Genomic DNA, 19,945 nt, shown 5'->3' with positions numbered 1-19,945 from the left:
GCTGAATATGATGGATAAAGCAAGCTGAGCACCAGCACTCACCCCATCTCTACTTCCTGTCCCTGTATACAATGTCAGCAGTCGCCTCGTGCTTTCTTGATATGGATACAGTGTGAGCAGCTGCCTAATGCTCCCACTGCTATAGATACAGTGTAGGCAGCTGCCTCATGCTCCTGCTGCTATGGATACAGTGTGAGCAGCTGCCTTGAGCTCCCACTGCTATGGATACAGTGTGACCAGCTGCCTTGAGCTCCCACTGCTATGGATACAGTGTGACCAGCTGCCTTGAGCTCCCACTGCTATGGATACAGTGTGAGCAGCTGCCTAGTGCTCCCACTGCTATAGATACAATGTAGGCAGCTGCCTCATGCTCCTGCTGCTATGGATACAGTGTGACCAGCTGCCTTGAGCTCCCACTGCTATAGATACAGTGTAGGCAGCTGCCTCATGCTCCTGCTGCTATGGATACAGTGTGACCAGCTGCCTTGAGCTCCCACTGCTATGGATATAGTGTGAGCAGCTGCCTAGTGCTCTCACTGCTATGGATACAGTGTGACCAGCTGCCTTGAGCTCCCACTGCTATGAATACAGTGTGAGCAGCTGCCCCATGCTCCTGCTGCTATGGATACAGTGTGAGCAGCTGCCTTGAGCTCCCACTGCTATGAATACAGTGTGAGCAGCTTCCTAGTGCTCTCACTGCTGTGGATACAGTGTGAGCAGCTGCCTTGAGCTCCCACTGCTATGGATACAGTGTGAGCAGCTGCCTAGTGCTCCCACTGCTATGGAAAGAGTATGAGCAGCTGCCCAGTGCTCCCACTGCTATGGATACAGTGTGACCAGCTGCCTCCAGCTCCCACTGCTATGGATACAGTGTGAGCAGTTGCCTAGTGCTCCCACTGCTGTGTGAGCAGCTGCCTCATGCTCCTGCTGCTATAGATACAGTGTGAGCAGCTGCCTTGAGCTCCCACTGCTATGAATACAGTGAGAGCAGCTTCCTAGTGCTCCCACTGCTATGGATACAGTGTGAGCAGCTGCCTAGAGCTCCCACTGCTATGAATACAGTGAGAGCAGCTTCCTAGTGCTCTCACTGCTATGGATACAGTGTGAGCAGCTGCCTTAAGCTCTCACTGCTATGGATACAGTGAGAGCATCTTCCTAGTGCTCTCACTGCTATGGATACAGTGTGAGCAGCTGCCTTAAGCTCTCACTGCTATGGATACAGTGTGAGCAGCTCCCTAGTGTTCCTGCTGCTATGATTTCTGCATCATGATGGACTGAATGCTTGAACTGGAAGCCACTCTTTCCTCAAGTTTCTTTGGTCAGATATTCTGTTATAACAGTGGGGAAGGTAACGTATAAACTGTTCTGACTCTGGGGTCATAGGTGTAGAGGCAGAGTATACAGCCAGCCAGAGAGATGATAAGAGTTTTTGTTTCGCTTGTATTGATGGCAAAATGACTCCCAAGGTGCTGTTTCCCCACACTGCTATCTCAGGCCACACCCCCTCTTCCCCCGTGATCTGGAGATAAATGGGAGTTCACTACATTCCCGCTACACAGAAAAAGGATTCAAGGCTTGAAGGAACTGGAACATTTTTCTCATCTCAAAGACGTCTTGTTGAGCCTTAGGCCCCATTAGGTGCTGTCCCCAAGAAGACTTTCATGTCCCAGGAATGCACTGACCCACAGACTTCTTTAGTTTGCTCCACAGCATAAGCCAAGAGTCTGCTTTTACTTTTGGGGCCAGGAAATCTTTCATTTTTAAAAAGGTTTCTGTGCTGGTCAGTTTAACTGATAGCTTGACCCAACCTAGAGTCACCTGGGAAGAGAATCTTAGTGATGAATTGTTTAGATTAGGATGGGCTGTGGGCAGACCTATGGCACGCTGCCTTGATCTCCAAGTGATATATTCTAGCCTACTGTGGGCAGCACCATTCCCTAGACAGGAATCCTCAAGTATATGAGAGGATGAAGCTAGCTGAGAGCAAGGAAGCAAGGAGCCGTGCCTTTACTTCCGCTGCTCTTGACTGTGGGTATAATATGTCAGTTCCTGCCTTGATTTCCTCAACTGGGCTATAATCTGGAAGTTTAAGCCAAATGAACACTTTCAAATGAACACTTTTTTTTTTTTAACTTTTCTCAGACTAAGTGTCATAGCAACAGAAGTGAAACCAGGGCAATGTCCTTCTACTTTCCCAAGAGCTTAAATTGTATGAAAAATGTCCTAGTCACCGATACACACACACACACACACACACACACACACACACACACACACACAGCTCCAACCTAAGCAAACAAATAGCAAATTTCTACCACATCTATCAGCATGGCTCCTTGGTTTGGCAGTGTAAGGAGTACTCCATTCACAGTAGCACTTGAAAGTAAAAGTCAGAAAGCAACTTACCTTTTGAGTGAGTAGAGCTCGAACAACTTGGTTGGCTACCTATAAAAAAAAAAAGTAAGGAAGTTGTTGTCAGTTATAACAGACGTTCAATGAATGAGTGCTCATTTGCCAAGAAGTTTCCCACAGCTTCCAGCCTGTAATGAGCTCCTCATTTCTCTCTAGCCGTGAAAGATCTCTCTCTTCATAACAAGCATGTCCTTCTGGGTAATATTTTGCTATATCCAAAGGTGACCTTGTGTCTAATTAAGATGTTCAGCTGGGAAAATAATTCACACCTTGCCTTTCACATTTCCATATTTGGAGAAATAATCTCTTTTCATATGTAAAGTAGTCCATGAAAGCTACAAACAACGTGGCAGTGAGAGGCGCCATCCTAATGATCTGTACCCTGTACACAGTTTCCATCCACTCTCCTTCGGTTCCTTCCCTGTCCTACTGCTCCACTACCTAAAATTAATGACAAAACAGAAAGGTAGACAGGTAAGAATAGGGTAGCTCATTTCCTGTGTGGCCCTTGTCCCTCCTCTGTAGTCCCCTCCTTCCTCCTCTAGTGTTTGCCACTTGTAACAGAATCTGGTGGTTGTTAACTTATTCCACAGTAGAAAAATCCCAACTTCGATTTTGGGGACTGGGAACATCCCAGCCCTCTTTTCCTCCTATATCACAAAGTTCCAGCCAATACTATATAAGGAGACTAGTTTTCTTGGGTCTGGTAGAGTCTCTAAGATGAAAGGAGCCTGGATTACCACTCCTTTCTTTTGTGTGGGGCCTGAAAGTGAAGACAGATAGAGTCCAGCCATACAGCTCTTGAGGATATCATCAAAGGACCAAACAATAAAGTCATCTGCACAGATGCCATGAAAAGCTTATGAAGCCAGTCTTGGCATCCATCAAATGAATAACAAGCATGTAGTATAGCTAGCTATGTACTGGAATATTATTCGGCCATAAAGAATAAAATCTTGTTGATAATAAAAAAAATCAGTAGAACTGGAATAATTGTGCTAAACAAAATAATTCAGGTTCAGAAAAGGTAAATATAATGTTTTCTCTTATGCGTAGAATCTATATTTTTAGGAAAGACAGGGAACTGGATGGAGGGCTGCTTGGGAAGAGAAAGAGGATCAACAGGATGAAGGGAGGAGGACGAGATACGGTGAGAGGGAGATGAAGATGATAAAAATGTGTTCTGTGCACGGATGAAAATGTCATAAAAAAAACCCACTACACTGTACTATTAATACATTGCAACTTAAAAAGCGATTGCTGATACATCAGCAGCAATCTTGACAACAAGCCTCAAATATTAAGTATATTTAGGCAGAGCAATAGAAAAAGCCCCGTGCCAATCTTGTCATGGGTTCTACTGTCTGCTGCTGAACTTGCATTGGGAACAGGAACCTGAATCGCTATTAGGTTGAGTTTCTTGCGACATAGAGCAAGCACAGTTCTCAGTACTGCACTGCATATGGGACAGGGTAATATGTACCCCTGCCAGATCGAGACCATCCTCCGCAGCCAAAAATAACCTTGAACTTCTGACCTTCCTTCTTCCACAGCCCGAGTTCTTGGATTACAGGGACATACCACCACACCTGGCTTAGGAGATGCTCGGATGGAACCCAAGGCTTTCTGCATGCTGTGAAAGTACTATATATCAGTGGGGCCCAAGTCTGAGGCACCGTCAATATCTTAACAGGATTGTATGTTCGTCAATCAACTTAGGACCTCAGAGAAAGCTTGATGTCTTTTCAGCCAAAGACATGAATCATAAGTAGGCCAAGCCAACCTTGACATCCCAACCCCACTCAGTGCCTATACAGAGAAAAGCGTGCAATGTTACTCAAGCTAAAAACCACATGGAAGCCTAACAGTGGGTCTCTGAGTATTCAAAGATCTGGCAAGCCCTCTTGTCAGTTCGTCAATACTTCTCACCATGTATTAAAATCATGTTCTCATTGATGATTTAAAAACACAGTAAGGGAAGTCTATCTCTCATCTCCGGTATCACCTTGAAGTGAAACACCATATGGTTAGTGTTGACAAAATGAATTATGATTAATTAAAGTGGGCAAGCAGGGTGCGTTGGCATATGCCTTTAATCCCAGCATTAGGGAGGCAGAGGCAAGCAGATCGCTGTGAGTTTGAGGCCAGCTTGGTGTACAAAGCAAGTCCACCCGGTAAAGGCTACACAGAGAAAGCCTGTCTCAAAAAACAAACAAACAAAAACAAACAAACAAAAAAGATTAGGCAACATTCATAACATGTTGTATATACAATAAAATTTGTATAATACAGAAATATATACAACATGTAAACTATATGTTACAAAACACTGCCTGTTTCACGGAATCTAACAAGCATTAAAAACAAAGTTAAGGACTTAGAGCAGTGGTTTTCAGCCTGTGAGTTGTGACTCCTTTGTGGGTCCAAAGACCTTTTCAGAGGGAACGCCCTAAGACCGTTAGAAAACACAGATATTTATTCATGACAGTAGCAGAATCACAGTTAGAAAGTAACACCAAAAATAATGTCATGGCTGAGGGTCACCAGGTCGCAGTGTTAGGAAGGCTGAGAACCACTGGCCTAGAGAGATATTTCAGTGGTTAAGAGAGATTGCTGCATGGTCATTTGCAATGCAGCAAATGGGTCACATTCCCAACATCCACATAAGGAATAGGGTACCTATGCAAACACCTGTAATCCCAGATCCTAGGTGGGTGGAGACAGGAAGACTGGTGGTGCCTGCTGGCTTCCAGCCTACCCAAGAGAAAGTGAGCTCCAGGTTCAGGAAGAAATCATGGCTCAAAGGAGTAGGTGGGATGTGATAGAGCAGAGATGATCTCTGAAATCCTCTTCTTGTCTGTTTGTGCACACATTGGGGCAGGTACCCCTACACGTGCATACATATACTCCTCCAGAAACACATACACATCTAAATGAATAAATTAAAACAAGGAAAATACTTAGAATAGATTATATAGTATACTTTTATACATCCTTTTCTTCTGTAAGTCATTCAACATAAAATTTCTAAACATCTACCTGTGAATCCAGACAACTGGGGCGTGGCCATTCATAGCAAGTACGTGATCACAGCATTAAACATGTCACACAGTGCCCATAAGTTAGCACTATGGTGATTCTCAGATTCAGCCAGACATTGTGGGGCATGCTTTCATCTACTTTTGCACTGGGTAACACATTTATTTTGGGGAGGCTCAGCTCTGTGTGCCTGCCTCTAATCATGGAACACTCTGAGCCTGAGCGTGAATGTTTTCATAGGGCTTAATTGTTTCTTGACTCAATATTGACAAAACAACGCATCCTTCACGACAGTTGGCTACCAGCAAGTCTCAGAGAAAATCGAAACACAAGCCAGCACTGAGTTTTGGGCAGGAGGAATTTACACCCTGAGAAGTAAACAGTTAGAATCAAGACGATCCATAATTTATTAGTTAAAGTGTGTGCACAAAGGGTCTTTTGTCCAGCAAAACCTTTCCAAATTTACCTTGTTGACATCAAATAAACATGGAAAGTTTTTCATCGAAACCAACCAGTTTCAATGAAAAAAAAAAAGAAAGGCATATTTTATATTTTGCATACATTTATATATGTGTGGTTGGGTGGGTGTGTATGCATCCTGCCTGTGGAGGCTGGCGACCGAGATCACAACCTCAATCACTAGCGCTCTTAGTTTTTGAGTCAGATACTCTCAGGAAAGCAGGAGCTCACTGCTCTTCACTAGACACCTGCTGGAGATCTGCCTGGCTCCGCCCCCTAGCCCTGTGGTAACCAGCACACAAAAAATGCACCTGATGTTTTATGTGGGCTCTGGGGATACAACTCGGTTACGCTTGTGTAGCAAAACGCTTTCCGGACTGAGACCTCGCCCAGCCCCCAAATCTTGGGAGTTTTTAAACATTCATTCCAATTTATAAGTAGCTGAGAGTTTAAAGTCAAACAATACATCATCTCTTTTACTGTTGGCGCACAAAGGAAAATAGAAGAGTGGCGCTGTCTACGCCGGCGGAATAGGAGAACAACACACAGAAGTTAATTCAAACCATAAATAATTTACTTAAAAAAAAAAAACCCTTAGACTTGGATTTGATTTACATGCTCATAAAACTGCCGAATATCAATATTTTCTTTTCTTCCTCCAAACTGGTCGCTCTCTTAAGCCATTCTGTGTTAACAGTGATCACATAAAAAGGCTGTATCTATGATTTAATGTGGGACATAGAGTAATATTCTAACTGTTACAGCCCACGGGAGGAAATACGCTGTATCTCTGCAGTCCAGCTCCTCGCTCGGTAGGCTGACTGACTCTATCGGACAAGTTTCCCTCTGGCATGCTCTTTGGCCAACTGGCTGCTCTACCTGAAAATTGAACAATATGTTTTCAGCTGCTGACATATAGGTGGAACCACTAGAAGGCATCGCAGGTTCTCTAAGGGAGGAAGGCATGAATGCTTCCGTCTTTACTGTTGGTGAAGATGGCTTCTTAGGCTTCTTGCTGTGTTAAATGGATACCCGCTGCAGGTGCATCGATCGATCGACAGAGCTGGTGCCGGGACCTGGTAGGCTCAATCGCTGATTGGCTCACGTGACGATGTCTGGGCTATGCCCCCACCCATAAGGCTCCAGGAATCTGCCCTCAGCTCTTGGGTTTGCTGATAATCACATACTGCCAGGCCCAGCTAATGAGAACAAATAACTTCCAGGGGTACCTGCCAGCTTCCTCTCAGAAAGGCAGAACAGCAGCTGGCCTGGGCCAGAGGGACCTGAGGCTCAGGGAACAGAGCTGACAGCCCTTCTGCCTCTGGCTTGTGGGACAACCTTGGCCAGGTTTTCTGTGGAGTCTTCCCAGCTCTGGGCCTAGGAGACAATGTAGACCTGCTCTATTCATCCTCAGTGGGAATTCTGTCAGAACACTGACATTTCCACCCACACAGTGCCTTCGCATTCCCTCCCACCTAAGCAGTGAGTGAGCCCAAGGCTTCCTCCTGTCTCTACCTCCCCAGATGGAGACTGTAAATGCTCACCATCAAGCCTGGCTGTTTTGTTGTTTGTTTGTTTGTTTGTTTTATGCTATTGGTCTTTTATCCTCTAGGCACTTGCCTTCCAGAGACAGAAGGAGAAGAAAGCAAGATTACTGACTTTTCTGTTATTTGACTTGAAAACAGCCTTCCCTTGGGCTGTGTGAGAGACCATGGGATTTTCAGGCAGTTCTTACCTGGCTGACAAGGCCCCAGGGCTCCCAAGGGGTGAAGGGCTTAATGCTGGAGACTGGTCCTTAGTCAGGGGATCAAAAGTTACCTAATCTAGACAGCCCTCCCCTGTTGCCTGCTGCCAGCCTCCCTTTCTCAGTTATGTTGGGAGACTTCATCTAACAAAGCAAGTCTCGTGTCAGCAGAATTGAAAACAAGCATGTTTTTGAAAATGCACTTCAGAATGATTCCTATCCTCTGGCAAGTTAGTTACTATAAAGAGGCTGCTCAGCGTAAGAAGAAGAATATTAGTATATGGTCACTGGAAAGACTTGGATCCAAGGGCTATGGAGAATGTTCAGTCGCTAGAGTGCCTGTCTTATAAGGATGAAGACCTGAGATCACACTTTTAAAACATCAGGCATGGGGCTAGGGAGGTGGCACAGAGGTTAAAGTAAAGCACCTCTCGTGCAAGTTGTGAAGACCAGGTGTGGATACCCAGAAACCCATGCAAATGACAGGTGGGCATGGTGGCCCATTTATTTATAATCCCAGCCTCAGAAGGAGGGGAGAAGGGACTCTAGGCATATTGGCATATTGGTGATCTATGGTTTTGACTAAGAGACCCTGACTGTAAAAGCATCGCTTATTCGCCTGATGTAATTGACATCTTGGAGGCTGACTATCTCTATCTGCTAACCCACGCCCAGTCCTGGAAGCTTCCATTCTCTGTACAATCTAGGGCTAGAAGATAGCCTCTGAGACTTACTGCTGAATAAGCTCACTCTTTTTAGGTCTTTCTAAGCTCATGCTGGCTGGTTCAACTCAGCTGTTTTGGCTCAAAACTCCTCTCCAAGCTGACTGATTCAAATCGGCTTCTCTCACCTTCTCCTTAATTTCTCTGCTTCTGAACTCCACAAGCTGAACTGCACGGACCTACACAAACCCAACTGAACTTCAACTCTACTTCTCTACTAACTCTCTATTGTCTTCTCTTCTTCCCTCTGTCCCTCCTCCCCTGTCTCTTGTACTCTACTCTTAAGTAGTTTCTCTGTCCTGTCTGTTCTTGTAAGAGTTCAGAAGCAGAGCAATCCAGAAGAAGCTGAGAGGAGCCAGTTTGACTGGTCCTAGGTTGTCAGATGGAGGCAGTAAGCCTCTGAGACAACAATTACATCCGGTGAATAAAAGATTTTTACATCTTGTGTCCCACATTGGATGCCAATTTTTTTTTTAAAACAAAATCTCAAGCCTTCGATTTTACCAATAAAGACTCAGGAGCCAGATGCTGGTGTGAAAGCCTGCCTGCTATCTCAGAGTGGTAGAGAAAGCTCCCTGCTGACCTTCATCCTCAGCCAACATCCCAGAAGGAATCCTCCTCTCCCGCCTTGTCTCAAAAAACGCTTTCAAACTGAATGTCCCTCCCTTCTACTTCCTGTGCATCTCTCAATCAGTCCTTCTGTTTTCCTCTTTATGTTTTTTTCCTTAATAATCTTATGTTCACTTTCTATCAAATAGTTGCTTGCTCTCTACCTCTTGACCGATGGTTGACTTTATTTAATCTTGTGTACAATACTCAAGCAGGATGCTCTTGGATTACAAGGCTGAGCCACACCACAAGTAAAAACAGGTTTTTCTAGCAAATAACACAACCTCAGGGCTCACAGTGTGATCAAATATCCTGCAAAACCTGACCAAATGAATAAGGAGGATGAACAGCTGAGGATGATTCCTGACATCAACCTTGGGCTCATGCATGCACTCATACACACATGTGTGCACCCATATAAAAATATCCATATATATATATATATATATATATATATATATATATATATATATATATATATATACACAACGCACAGAGAGACATTAAAAATGGAGAGAAGAAGCCAAGTATGGTGACACATACTTGTAACCTCAACACTGGGGAGGTGGAAACAGGCACATGCCTCGGGCTATCTGTCCAGCAAGCCTAGCCTACTTGCTAAGTTCTAGGCAGTGAAAGACCATATCTCAAAAAACATTGTGAAGAACACCTGAGGTTGACCTTTGGCTTCTACACGCACGTGCACACATATGTACCCTCACACATGTGCACACATATACACATACACTTAGGTCCACAGATAGCTTGTGTTGCTGCCATATACTAATGTGTGGTGAATGAGGGAGAATATGACTTTCTTCATTCATTAAAATGTGAGGACCATCTAAAGTTGTGAAAAAAGTGCTAGGTGACTGCCCAGTCTGAGAAGTCACCTAGGCAGGGCCAAATGTAAAGTAGTCACTCCATCAAAGGCAAATGGCAGTGAGGCGGGGAACCTCAGAAGACAGGCCTCTTCTGTCATATAAGAAGTGGGGAACAGTGGGTTTTATTTGCAAAAGCATGACGTGTGTGTGTGGGGGGGGTGCCTACGACATGAAACTACAAAGGGGTCACGAGGCACACTGTTCTCTTTGTTTTCAAGGATTGGATTTTGAGACAGGACCTCATGCAGCCCAAGTTGGCCTCGAATTCTCCATGAAGCCAAAGATGATCTTTAATCTGAGGTGTCGAGATTACATGTGTGCACCAAGACAACCAGTTTATGATAGAACCCTGGCTTTGTGCGTGCCACCAAAGCGCTCTAGCCAATGGGCTCCAGCCTCAGTGGATCTTCATCTATTTTGTGTAACAGTATTATCAGATAGAATGGGGGAGCTCCACGTGCCCTACACTGCAGGGCAAGGCTTCTGTGATGGTGTTTGCACCCTGCGTCTTCCCTAGCCAGAGTCCATATGGCCTCTTCAAATTCAATTTGGTCTTTAAGTATGCCTACTTTTCCCCTTCTGATTATTTGTTTTTTTGGATTGTGTTTAGGGTTGGTGCATAATAGATGCCTGTTTACCTCCAAGGAGACAACGGAAGGCATTAGTCTAAATGTGTATGTGGGACTGCAAGAAAACAATTTGGAAATTAATTTCCTGCTGTTCCCTCTTCATTCATTCATTTAGTTATTTAACAAACATGCATTAAACGCTTCATGTGGGCTGAGAATCATACTGAACCCTGGAGAAATAATGGCTAACAGGAGGGAGGCACTGCCCCAAGGGGACAGACCAGAGGAATCAGGCATGTGCTCAAATGGGTACCCGCCTGAAGCCTGGGAAAATCGGATGCAGGATGCTTTCCTAGTGCAGTACTGAGACAGTGATTTTAAAGCTGATGTAAGACTCTGACATGGGATGTGCCTCAAAGTGTCCCAGTAAAGATTCCTGAGTCCAACCCAGGCATACAGAGCCCAGATCAGAGAAACAGAAAATCCTTTCTCTTTTAAAGACTGTTTCATGTAGCCCAGGCTGGCCTGGAACTCAGGATAGAGCCAAGAATAACCTTGGACTCTTAATCTTCCTGTTTCTTCTTCTTAGACACTGGGATTACAGGTATGGTCACCATGATCCTGATTGGTAGCTTTTTATTAACACATGAATAATGCCAAATTTCCACGTGGACCCAAGGTTTCCTATCGCTGTATCCAGGCTTGTTTCCAGTGTGTCATCTACTTATGTACACTTTGTAAAAGTACCACATGGCCATAGCACTCAGAAGCCCTCCCTATAGCAGTCCTTAACTTTGGCTGAATGTTATAAACCCAGAGGGCTTTAAATCCATGGGCGTGTGGGCTCCAAGCCAGAGTAGGGCATAATGTAGCCAACAGCATCTTTAAAGACATCTAGGTAGGGGATCAAGCAGATGACTCTGTAAGTAAAGTGCTTGCTGCACAAGTAGGAAGATATGGGTTTGAGTCCCAGCACCCACCTAAAAACTAGAGTGTGATAGGCAGCACATGTCTGTAATCTCAGTCCTGGGAAGGCAGGCAGACAATAGGAAGATTCCAGGGGTTTGATGAACAGCCAGTCTAGCTTAATCTGTAGGCTCCACATTCAGTGAGAAACTCTGATGGAAGGTCATTGAGGAAGACAGTAGCATCAGCCCCTGGCCTTCAATCACCTACACGTGCGTGCACACACACACACACACACACACACACACACACACACACACACACACACACACACACAGCATGCATATATACATTTTTCCCAGTAAGTTCAATCTGCAAGTAAGCATGAGAGCCACCTACTGTTCTGACCTACACCCTGGCTGGCTCTTGCTCCTGCTAAGATTCTCCTCTTCAAGCCTGGCCCTTTACTGTTGCTCGGCGTCACTCTTCCTACCTACTGCCGCCTGCTGTTCATTCCAGAAGTTCAAACTGTACCCAGCAGCTTCTCTAACTCGATTCCATGACCCTCTAACCTCCTCACTTCTGCTAGTCTAAGGTTTCCATGGGATCCCAGAGCTCACATGAGGTGATGCTCAGTAAAGATGCTGCCGAATCCACCTCAAGGCAGTGCAGTAGTTCAAGGGATGCTATCATGTCTATTTTATACATATATTGTATCTCTGTATGTGGAACAGTTGTTCTGGAAGGAATTGAGGCTAAGGCAATACTGTGAATAAATAGCAATTCACCACCTGGTAGTAGACTTCCTGTCAAACATTTAGATTAAGAAATTACAGATGCAAGCAGGAAAATTTCCAAACTTCCACAGAGAAATGAGGGCAATCCTTGGTGTGGTCTTTCTACTCTAAGGTAAAGAAGCAAGAGAAGTGAAGTGTGCATGCATATGTGTATGTGTACATGTGTGTGCTTGAGGTGTGTATGTGTGTGTGTATGTGTGTGCACATGCATGTGCATACATACCAAGCCATAGTCTATGACTATATGTATCTATGCATATATGGGGGGGATCTGTAGGTATTATCTATGAACTTAAGAGAGTGTATGTATGTTGTACTATGTATGTATGTATCCATCTGTGTGTGTGTGTGTGTGTGTGTGTGTGTGTGTGTGTGTGCGCATCTCCCAAGCCAGGGTACCTTAGACTATATATCTTTTTATGTGTATCCATCGATGCATAGTATCTGCCTATTTCTAATAAACACATTCTTTTAGTAAAAGCACAGACAGATTTCAGATTCTGCAGTCTTGTCTCAAATCCTCAACATATTGTCTATTTCCCAGAAAACTAGCATAAGGGCAAAAAGGATTGAGGGCACTTCAAATCCACGCCTTACTCATCAGAGTATGTTCAAATCCACGCCTTACCCATCAGAGTATGTTTTCTGCACCTTACCAGCAAGGAAATAACTTACATGAGGCCTTACCTTGTTAGTCAGACTAATTAGTATAAAAAGCCTTGGAAAGATTTTCCTCTTCGCATTATTACTACATGGAACTGCCCCTTCGAGAGCATTCTCTTACAGAGCTTGGAAACAGACAGTCGGCCCCGTGCAATCAGTTACAGAACAACAGGCATGTGTAATCAGAGGCCGGTATTCACGAATACAAAACATTTGTGTTGCTCAGAGACGGCTCTTTGTTGTAAATCACCTTGCTGGCAACTGTTAATTTGTGCAATTAGGAACAGAGGGACTCTCTTCAAAACTCCTGCTGGCAGCGGGACCACAGAAAATGATTTTCGAGGAGAACACTTTGGTTTGTCTGAGGTACTCTGGAGAAAGCCACACAGCACAGGCATGGGAAACACTGGGGAAACAGATGGCTCTTTTTGTGTGAATGTGTGTACTCAGGTCTGTATGAGCTTGCACGTTTGTGAGCATGCTGAGGCCAGATGTAGACATGAGCTGTTTTCCTCCATCACTGCTCCAACTTAATTTGAGCCTGGCTTTCTCACTGAACCTGGAGCTCATTGATTCAGCTGAACTGGCTGGCCAATGAGCCTCAAGGGTCCTCCCACCTCTGCCTCCATAGCACTGAGCTTACAGATGTGCACCACCATACCTATCCATAGCACTGAGCTTACAGATGTGCACCACCATACCTATCCATAGCATTGAGCTTACAGATGTGCACCATCATACCTATCTATAGCACTGAGCTTACAGATGTGCACTACCACACCTATCCATAGCCCTGAGCATACAGATGTGCACCACCACATCTACCCATAGCACTGAGCTTACAGATGTGCACCACCACACCTATCCATAGCACTGAGCTTACAGATGTGTACCACCACACCTATCTATAGTACTGAGCTTACAGATGTGCACCACCACACCTATCTATAGCACTGAGCTTACAGACATGTACCACCACACCTATCCATTGCCCTGAGCTTACAGATGTGCACCACTACACCCATCTTTTTACAAGGGGTCTTGGGATTTGAACTTAGGCCCTCATGCTTGCACTTTACAGACTGAGGCACCTCCATGGCCCAGACTTTGGTTCCTATAGAGAAAGGCTCTGAGCTTCGTGCTGGATGAAGAGTGACCCTAGGGAGAACTGTGGTAAATGTGAAACTTGTGGTTTGAGCCCATGAATTTGACTTCTGAATACAGGTCACGTCTCACTGGAAATTTCTGTGCAAGAGGTGAAAGTGCAGCTTGGCTCATCAATATTTTTAACCCAGGAGGATTATTGGTTCCTTTAAATAGCCTTGGATCTATTTGGTCTTTCTTGCCCTAGACTTTGGCTGGACCAAGGGCCTGGGGAACAGGGCTGAGGAAGCTGAACTAGTCTCATCAGGTTCTGAGGTTCTGTCAACTTTCCTAATTGCTTTTTCTTTAGATACTGGAATGGTTCTCTCTCTCTCTCTCTCTCTCTCTCTCTCTCTCTCTCTCTCTCTCTCTCTCTCTCTCTCTCTCTGTCTTCATGTCTGTGGCATTCCTCAGGTACTACCTTCCTTGGTTTTTCATAAGCTGAGACTATAGGTCTGCCATGATCATTGCTGTATTACATGGGCGCCAAGACTCAAACTTAGGTCCTTGTGCACCCTTAATCCACTGAGCTATCTTCCCAGCTGCATTCTGGGGTTTTGGAGTCCTGACAGGGCAGAGGGTTACAAACATTATTGAGCAAGCAACATTCATGGCTAGACAAACTAACAATTGAAAGACTAAATATGAAGCAACCTTTTAGGAACATCTAGAGAGTTCTCCAACAAATTTTAAGTACGAAGTGCCAAGGACAAGTGGTCAGTGTTATGCTGGTGTGTGATATTTCAGTCTAGGGGAAGCACTGGTGTGGGATATCGCAGGCTAGGGGAAGCACAGGTGTGAGATAGCCCAGCCTAGAGAAAACACTGATATGGGATAGCCCAGCCTAGGGAGAGCACTGGTGTGGGATAGCCCAGCCTAGGGGAAAAATTTGGTGTGGGATAATTGAGCCTGGGGGAAACCTGGTGTTTGAAAACAAAAATGGCAAAACCCTTCATCCTTAGAAGGTGGAAATTACACCTGTCTGAAGGAACAAAAGAGGAACATGGTGGTAGGAAGGGTTATAGCTGGGATTCAGGGTTGTGCACTCTGTGGTCCAAGCCATCAACTTCTAGGTAAGTGTCATAGGAGAGAGAAGACAGAAAGGATGAAGAGGGTAAGAACACCCAAACCCATTTACTGGTGAACATTTACGAAGCTGTTAGTAAGGAGAGAATAATTGAAGCTATATTGGTCATCCCACAGCAAAATAATGGAACATATTTTGGAGATAGCATACAGTTTTTCTAAAATCTGTTCAGCTACACTGTAATAACCCTCCAACAGAATCTCACAGAATGCACAAGAGAGAGCTTTAACACATAGGGCTGATAACAAAAGAACTTATCTCATTTAAATAATGGCTCCCATCATGGTGGGTCCCTGAGGAGAACTTTTCCATGTGGCCAATGGTCCATTGTAACAAGAAACAACAGTCTGACTGGTTCCTATGCCTAATGGTGTGAGGAGGTCCTCAGGAGGTCGAGAGCTCTGAGCAGGCTTCAGTTCAGCCCCCACCACCGCCCAGACACTCTAACACCCATCATTTTTGCCCTCATCTCTCCACCATTATCAGATAACATTTATTGAGGTTACTCATGCGTAGGGCTCCGTCTTCTTCCACTGCACACAAATTTTCTTCCTGACTTCTCTTTTTCTTTTTGGTTTGTGCTCAATCTGCTGATTTTATCCCTCTGGCTGCCAAGTGTGAATGCTGTCTCCACCCACTCTATCAACAATTCATTTCTCTGAGAATGCATCCAATTGTACACGCAGGATGCCCACGTGTGGCTCTTCCTCATTCAGAGCCAAGGATCACACTTCTTGGACAGAAGGAATTGATCAAACAGTGAATCATCCTCCAAGTATGTGCAAGGATGGAAGACAATTACCCAAAGGAGTCATAGCGGCCCTGTGAACATTATAGAGGAGGGGCAGGGAAGGGGGGAGGAGCGGAGAGAGAGATAGGAGATAGGAGAAAGAAAGGGGAGAGGGGGGAGAGAGAAAGGAAAGAGGAGAGGCAGCGGGAAGAAGAAAGAGGGAAGAGGAAAAGGAGATACCCGTGTACATGCAGGAGAGAAAGAGAGGGAAGAGGCAGAGAGAGGGATAAAGGGCAGGAAGGGGGAAGAAGACACAGAGACAGGAAAAGGAGAGGAGAGAAAGGAGAAAGGGGAGAGAGAGCAGAGAAGAGAGGGATAAGAGGAAAGGATGCAGAGCATGGTAGCACATGCCTTTAATCCTAGCGCTCCAGAGGCAGAGGCAGGCAGATCTCCGAGTTCAAAGCTAGCCTAGTCAACAGAGTGAGTTCCAGGTCAGCCAGGGCTACACAGAGAAACTCTCTCTTAAAAAACAGAAAGAGAGAGAGAGAGAGAGAGAGAGAGAGAGAGAGAGAGAGAGAGAGAGAGAGAACAGTTGTGGAGGAGGGGAGACAGATTAGAGAGGGAGAGACTAAGAGACTAACACTTCTCAGTGGCTCAGTGGACATCTGTTTACAACTTCCCTTTGTGGGGAAAACATTCCAATTTTGTGGAGCATGGCATTCACACGCCCCTTGTCCTGATTAAGATCCTTAAGAAACCCACACTCTCCTCCGCCCTCTCAGCCCGTCTTACCTCATCAAGACATCTCTCATACTGTTCTCTTTGGTTCTCATTTTCCAGCGCCAGGGCTGAATTCTCCGCCTGCAGTAAGAGACAGAAATAACACCCATAAATCAATGGAACGTTGTGTTATGTGACAACTCATTCAATATGGTTGCTAAATATACCTCCCCAGGACCTCGGGTAATCTCTTAGAAATACCTTTGACAGGTTTGCTCTAAGTACTATTATAAGTATGGCGGGGATGACTCCTGTCTTATAGGCTCGCTCACGAGCATACATTACGATCCTAAGAAATCGGAACTTGATATTCCGAACAAGTAGAAAATCAAATCAGGGCTCTATGCATGTGTTCCACAGAAGGATGCCAGTATTTATTTTATGCTATGAAAAACGTCAGAAACGCCTAAATCTACCACATTAAGAACTGGCATGGTCTCACAACTTAATACTTGTTGGGGTCACAAAAACAAGTCTCAGGTAAAGCTTTTAACTTGAAAGACAAAGTCCAGGTGTTATTCTGGGTGCCAGCCAATGACTCTGCAATATACGATGATGAGAGAAAAGACACACATTGAACCGTCCTATGGATCTCTCGTTCTCTCTACACTGCTTCCTCTGATTACAGTTTTCATGCTCCTCAAAGCAATAGGCATGGCAGTGCTGATAAGCTATCTTAGCTTCTTTCACTGTTGCTGTGGTAAAACAAGTAAACTAACTTCTGGGGGAAACGGTTTGTTTTGTTTTCTCTTGATCATAATTCAGGTAAAGTTCATTATGGTGGGGACGTCAAGGCAGCACCATTCCTAACTTTTCACATAAGTGGGTTATGGGGCTTGAACTCAGGCCCTTATGTTTGCACAAAAACACTGTGCTCGCGGAGCCTCTCTCAGCTCTGGAAGGAGCACAAAATCTGTCTGGAGAGTGGAGTAGGCTTTCAAATGGTGTACAAGTCTGCGCATTTCCCTTAGAGCCTCTCTCCATCAGGTTCAGGAAGTTTCTGGCTGGTAATATGAGTGCAAACACATGCATACACACACACACACACACACACATACACATACCACACAATTTTCAAGTATCCTGTAGACTTCCCACACGTCTTCCCTCACATCATATCAGTCAACACTTAGCCACATCTGCACACCCATCCTTTTGCCTTCTCATCTCCTTCCTGCCTCATGAAGGCGGGTTTCAGACAAGAACCCCGTTTGTCCCTTGGTTAAGGTTAAGGTTAAGATGTCCTCATGCACAACTACACACTGGTTATCAGTTTCCTGAAAGACCTTTGTACACTATGGTCTGATGATCCGCACTCCTTGTTTCAACCTCAGACTTGGACTCATGACGCCTTTAGACTGAGCTTTTCTAGTCCATAATTTTTATTACCACCCAGTAGCCTTTGCTCTGAGCCCCTCCTGTTTGTATGCTTGTGACTCTCTCTCCCTTCGTCCCTTCCTTACCTGTCTCTTCTCTTCCCTTCAACTCCTTTCCTTTATAGTCACTTCTTCTCCTCCATTTTCCTCCCCACCTACCCACTTAGATCCTCCCTCCCTCCTCATCTTCCTCATTTCCTATTTCTAGCATCCATTTTCCATACAGAGAACTGGGCTCCCCCACCCCCACCCCCAGCAGTGTATTTACTGGTTTGTTCCCCTCCCAGAGCACACAGGAAACTGTTACACCGTGGAGATCCGTGCTAGGGAGAGGTGAGGATATGTTCTTTTTCAGAGTAAATGCATTAATGGAAATTCTCTCCTCAAAGGTGACAAGGTCACTCCTCTGCTCTCCTAGCCCGTGGCTGATAGGCAATTCATTTGTTTCTGGCAGTGTTTAAATTTAATTTCCCTTCTTTCTGATTTCATTTTATTGTTCTGTATACGTTAAGTGTTAGCATGATTCTAGAAGTCAAAGCTACACTGAGAGGCGCATGCTCAGTGAGCCTCCCTCTGTCAATACTCCTGTCTGTCCACTTCTTGGGTAGACTGGTAGCAGGGTTTCCTCTCTCCTGTTTTCTCTCAATGCCTCTTCAAAACAGTACCATTTGCCGTCTCTCATCATTACATATTTATATGTAATTTCCCCCTTCTTTTATTATTCTTACCAGTATATCACATGCAATCATTGCATTGACTGTCTGATTGACTGAGTGCCTGTGTGCCTTCACATGTGTGCCTGTGACTGAGTGCCCCTGTGCCTTCTGTGCCTGTGTGCCTATGCATCTGGAGGCTGGAGGTTGATGTCAGGTTTTCTTCTCGGTCATTCTCCACATTATTATTTTGAGAGAGGGTCTCTCAATAAACCTGAAGCTCATGTATTCAGTTAGGCTGGCTTGTCACCAAGCTCCAGGATCCTTCTGTTCGTCCTCTCCAGTGCTCGGATTACAGGCATGTGCAGCCATGTCAAAAATTTTAATGCAGGTTCTTGGAATTCAGATCAAGCCCTCATGACCTCATGGCTGGTATTTTATTGCTGGAGCCATTTGCCTACCATCAGAGGACTTTTGCACCCCCACTTACCCTTATTTTGGCCCCTTTAGTGGCTAATGATCAATCGGGAGAGATTAATCTTATATTTTCCATTATTTCCAGAGTATTTTGAAATCCCGCCTTTACAATATCTCTAAACCACACCCCCTCTTTGGCCACTCTCCTTGGACAAGTCATCTTTCTGAGAAAGCAACATGGATCGGCTCTCTTGCCCCCCAACCTCTCAGCCAGCATAGCAACTCTAGTCACTCTGTCCCCTGTACAGATCCTGTGACTCTGGGCTCTCTCTTTCTTACTGTCACTTTTCCCACAGGCCTCTGCCAACTTCCATGGCCATAGGCTATGACCCATGTCTGTGGGATCCTAGACATCACTTTTCACTTACAGCAACTTGAAGTTGAGTTTTTTGCTTTTCACAAAGAGAAAGGCACAAGTATTCCATGATTTCATTTCTCTTTATTATTGCTATTAATCAATTTTTTTCCTTGAAATATTCACACACAAAATTCTGTCTTCTTCTTCCCTCCTCTGCTCCCCATCCCCCCCCCCTCTTTGGGATTGAACCCACGGCCCTGTCTTTACCAAGCAGCTATGGAAACTCTCTACCACTGTCTGGATTATATCCACCTGGCTCTATCCCTCCAACTCTTCTCTTATCCCCTACATATTTTGCTTTCCTCTTCAAGTCTTCTTTAATTGCATGCCCTGTCTAATTAATGTTGCAAATGGTGCATGGGTTTGAGTTCATCTGCTTGGGCATGGGTAACCTACCAGTAGCCATCCCCAGCTAAAGAAAAGCGACTCCTCCTCTCCTGGCAACTATCAAATGCAATATGAAAATGGATGCCGTTCCCAGACTGCAGCTTTCCCTTCTAGGCTTGTTCCACTTCTGCTTTGTTGAACTTGCCTCAG

General features: G+C 44.9%; 1 protein-coding gene across 13 annotated transcripts in view; it reads right to left on the bottom strand.

The window, feature by feature from the left end:
- The window catches only part of NCKAP5 (NCK associated protein 5), a 915,906-nt gene that overhangs the window by 202,314 nt on the left and 693,647 nt on the right, over window positions 1-19,945 (bottom strand). For all 13 annotated transcript variants that reach the window (XM_084799427.1, XM_084799426.1, XM_084799429.1 and 10 more), the window contains 2 exons: window positions 16,557-16,625; window positions 2,407-2,445 (listed from right to left, as the gene is read on the bottom strand). In XM_084799427.1, the coding sequence (XP_084655553.1) occupies window positions 2,407-2,445; window positions 16,557-16,625 (108 nt within the window). The remainder of the gene's footprint in view (window positions 1-2,406; window positions 2,446-16,556; window positions 16,626-19,945) is intronic.

This window comes from Acomys minous (assembly GCF_964271855.1).
Source record: "Acomys minous genome assembly, chromosome: 1".
In the NCBI taxonomy this organism is placed as follows: domain Eukaryota; kingdom Metazoa; phylum Chordata; class Mammalia; order Rodentia; family Muridae; genus Acomys; species Acomys minous.
The sequence above is the reverse complement of the archived record's forward strand: the minus strand, read 5'-3'. Positions and strand labels throughout refer to the sequence as shown.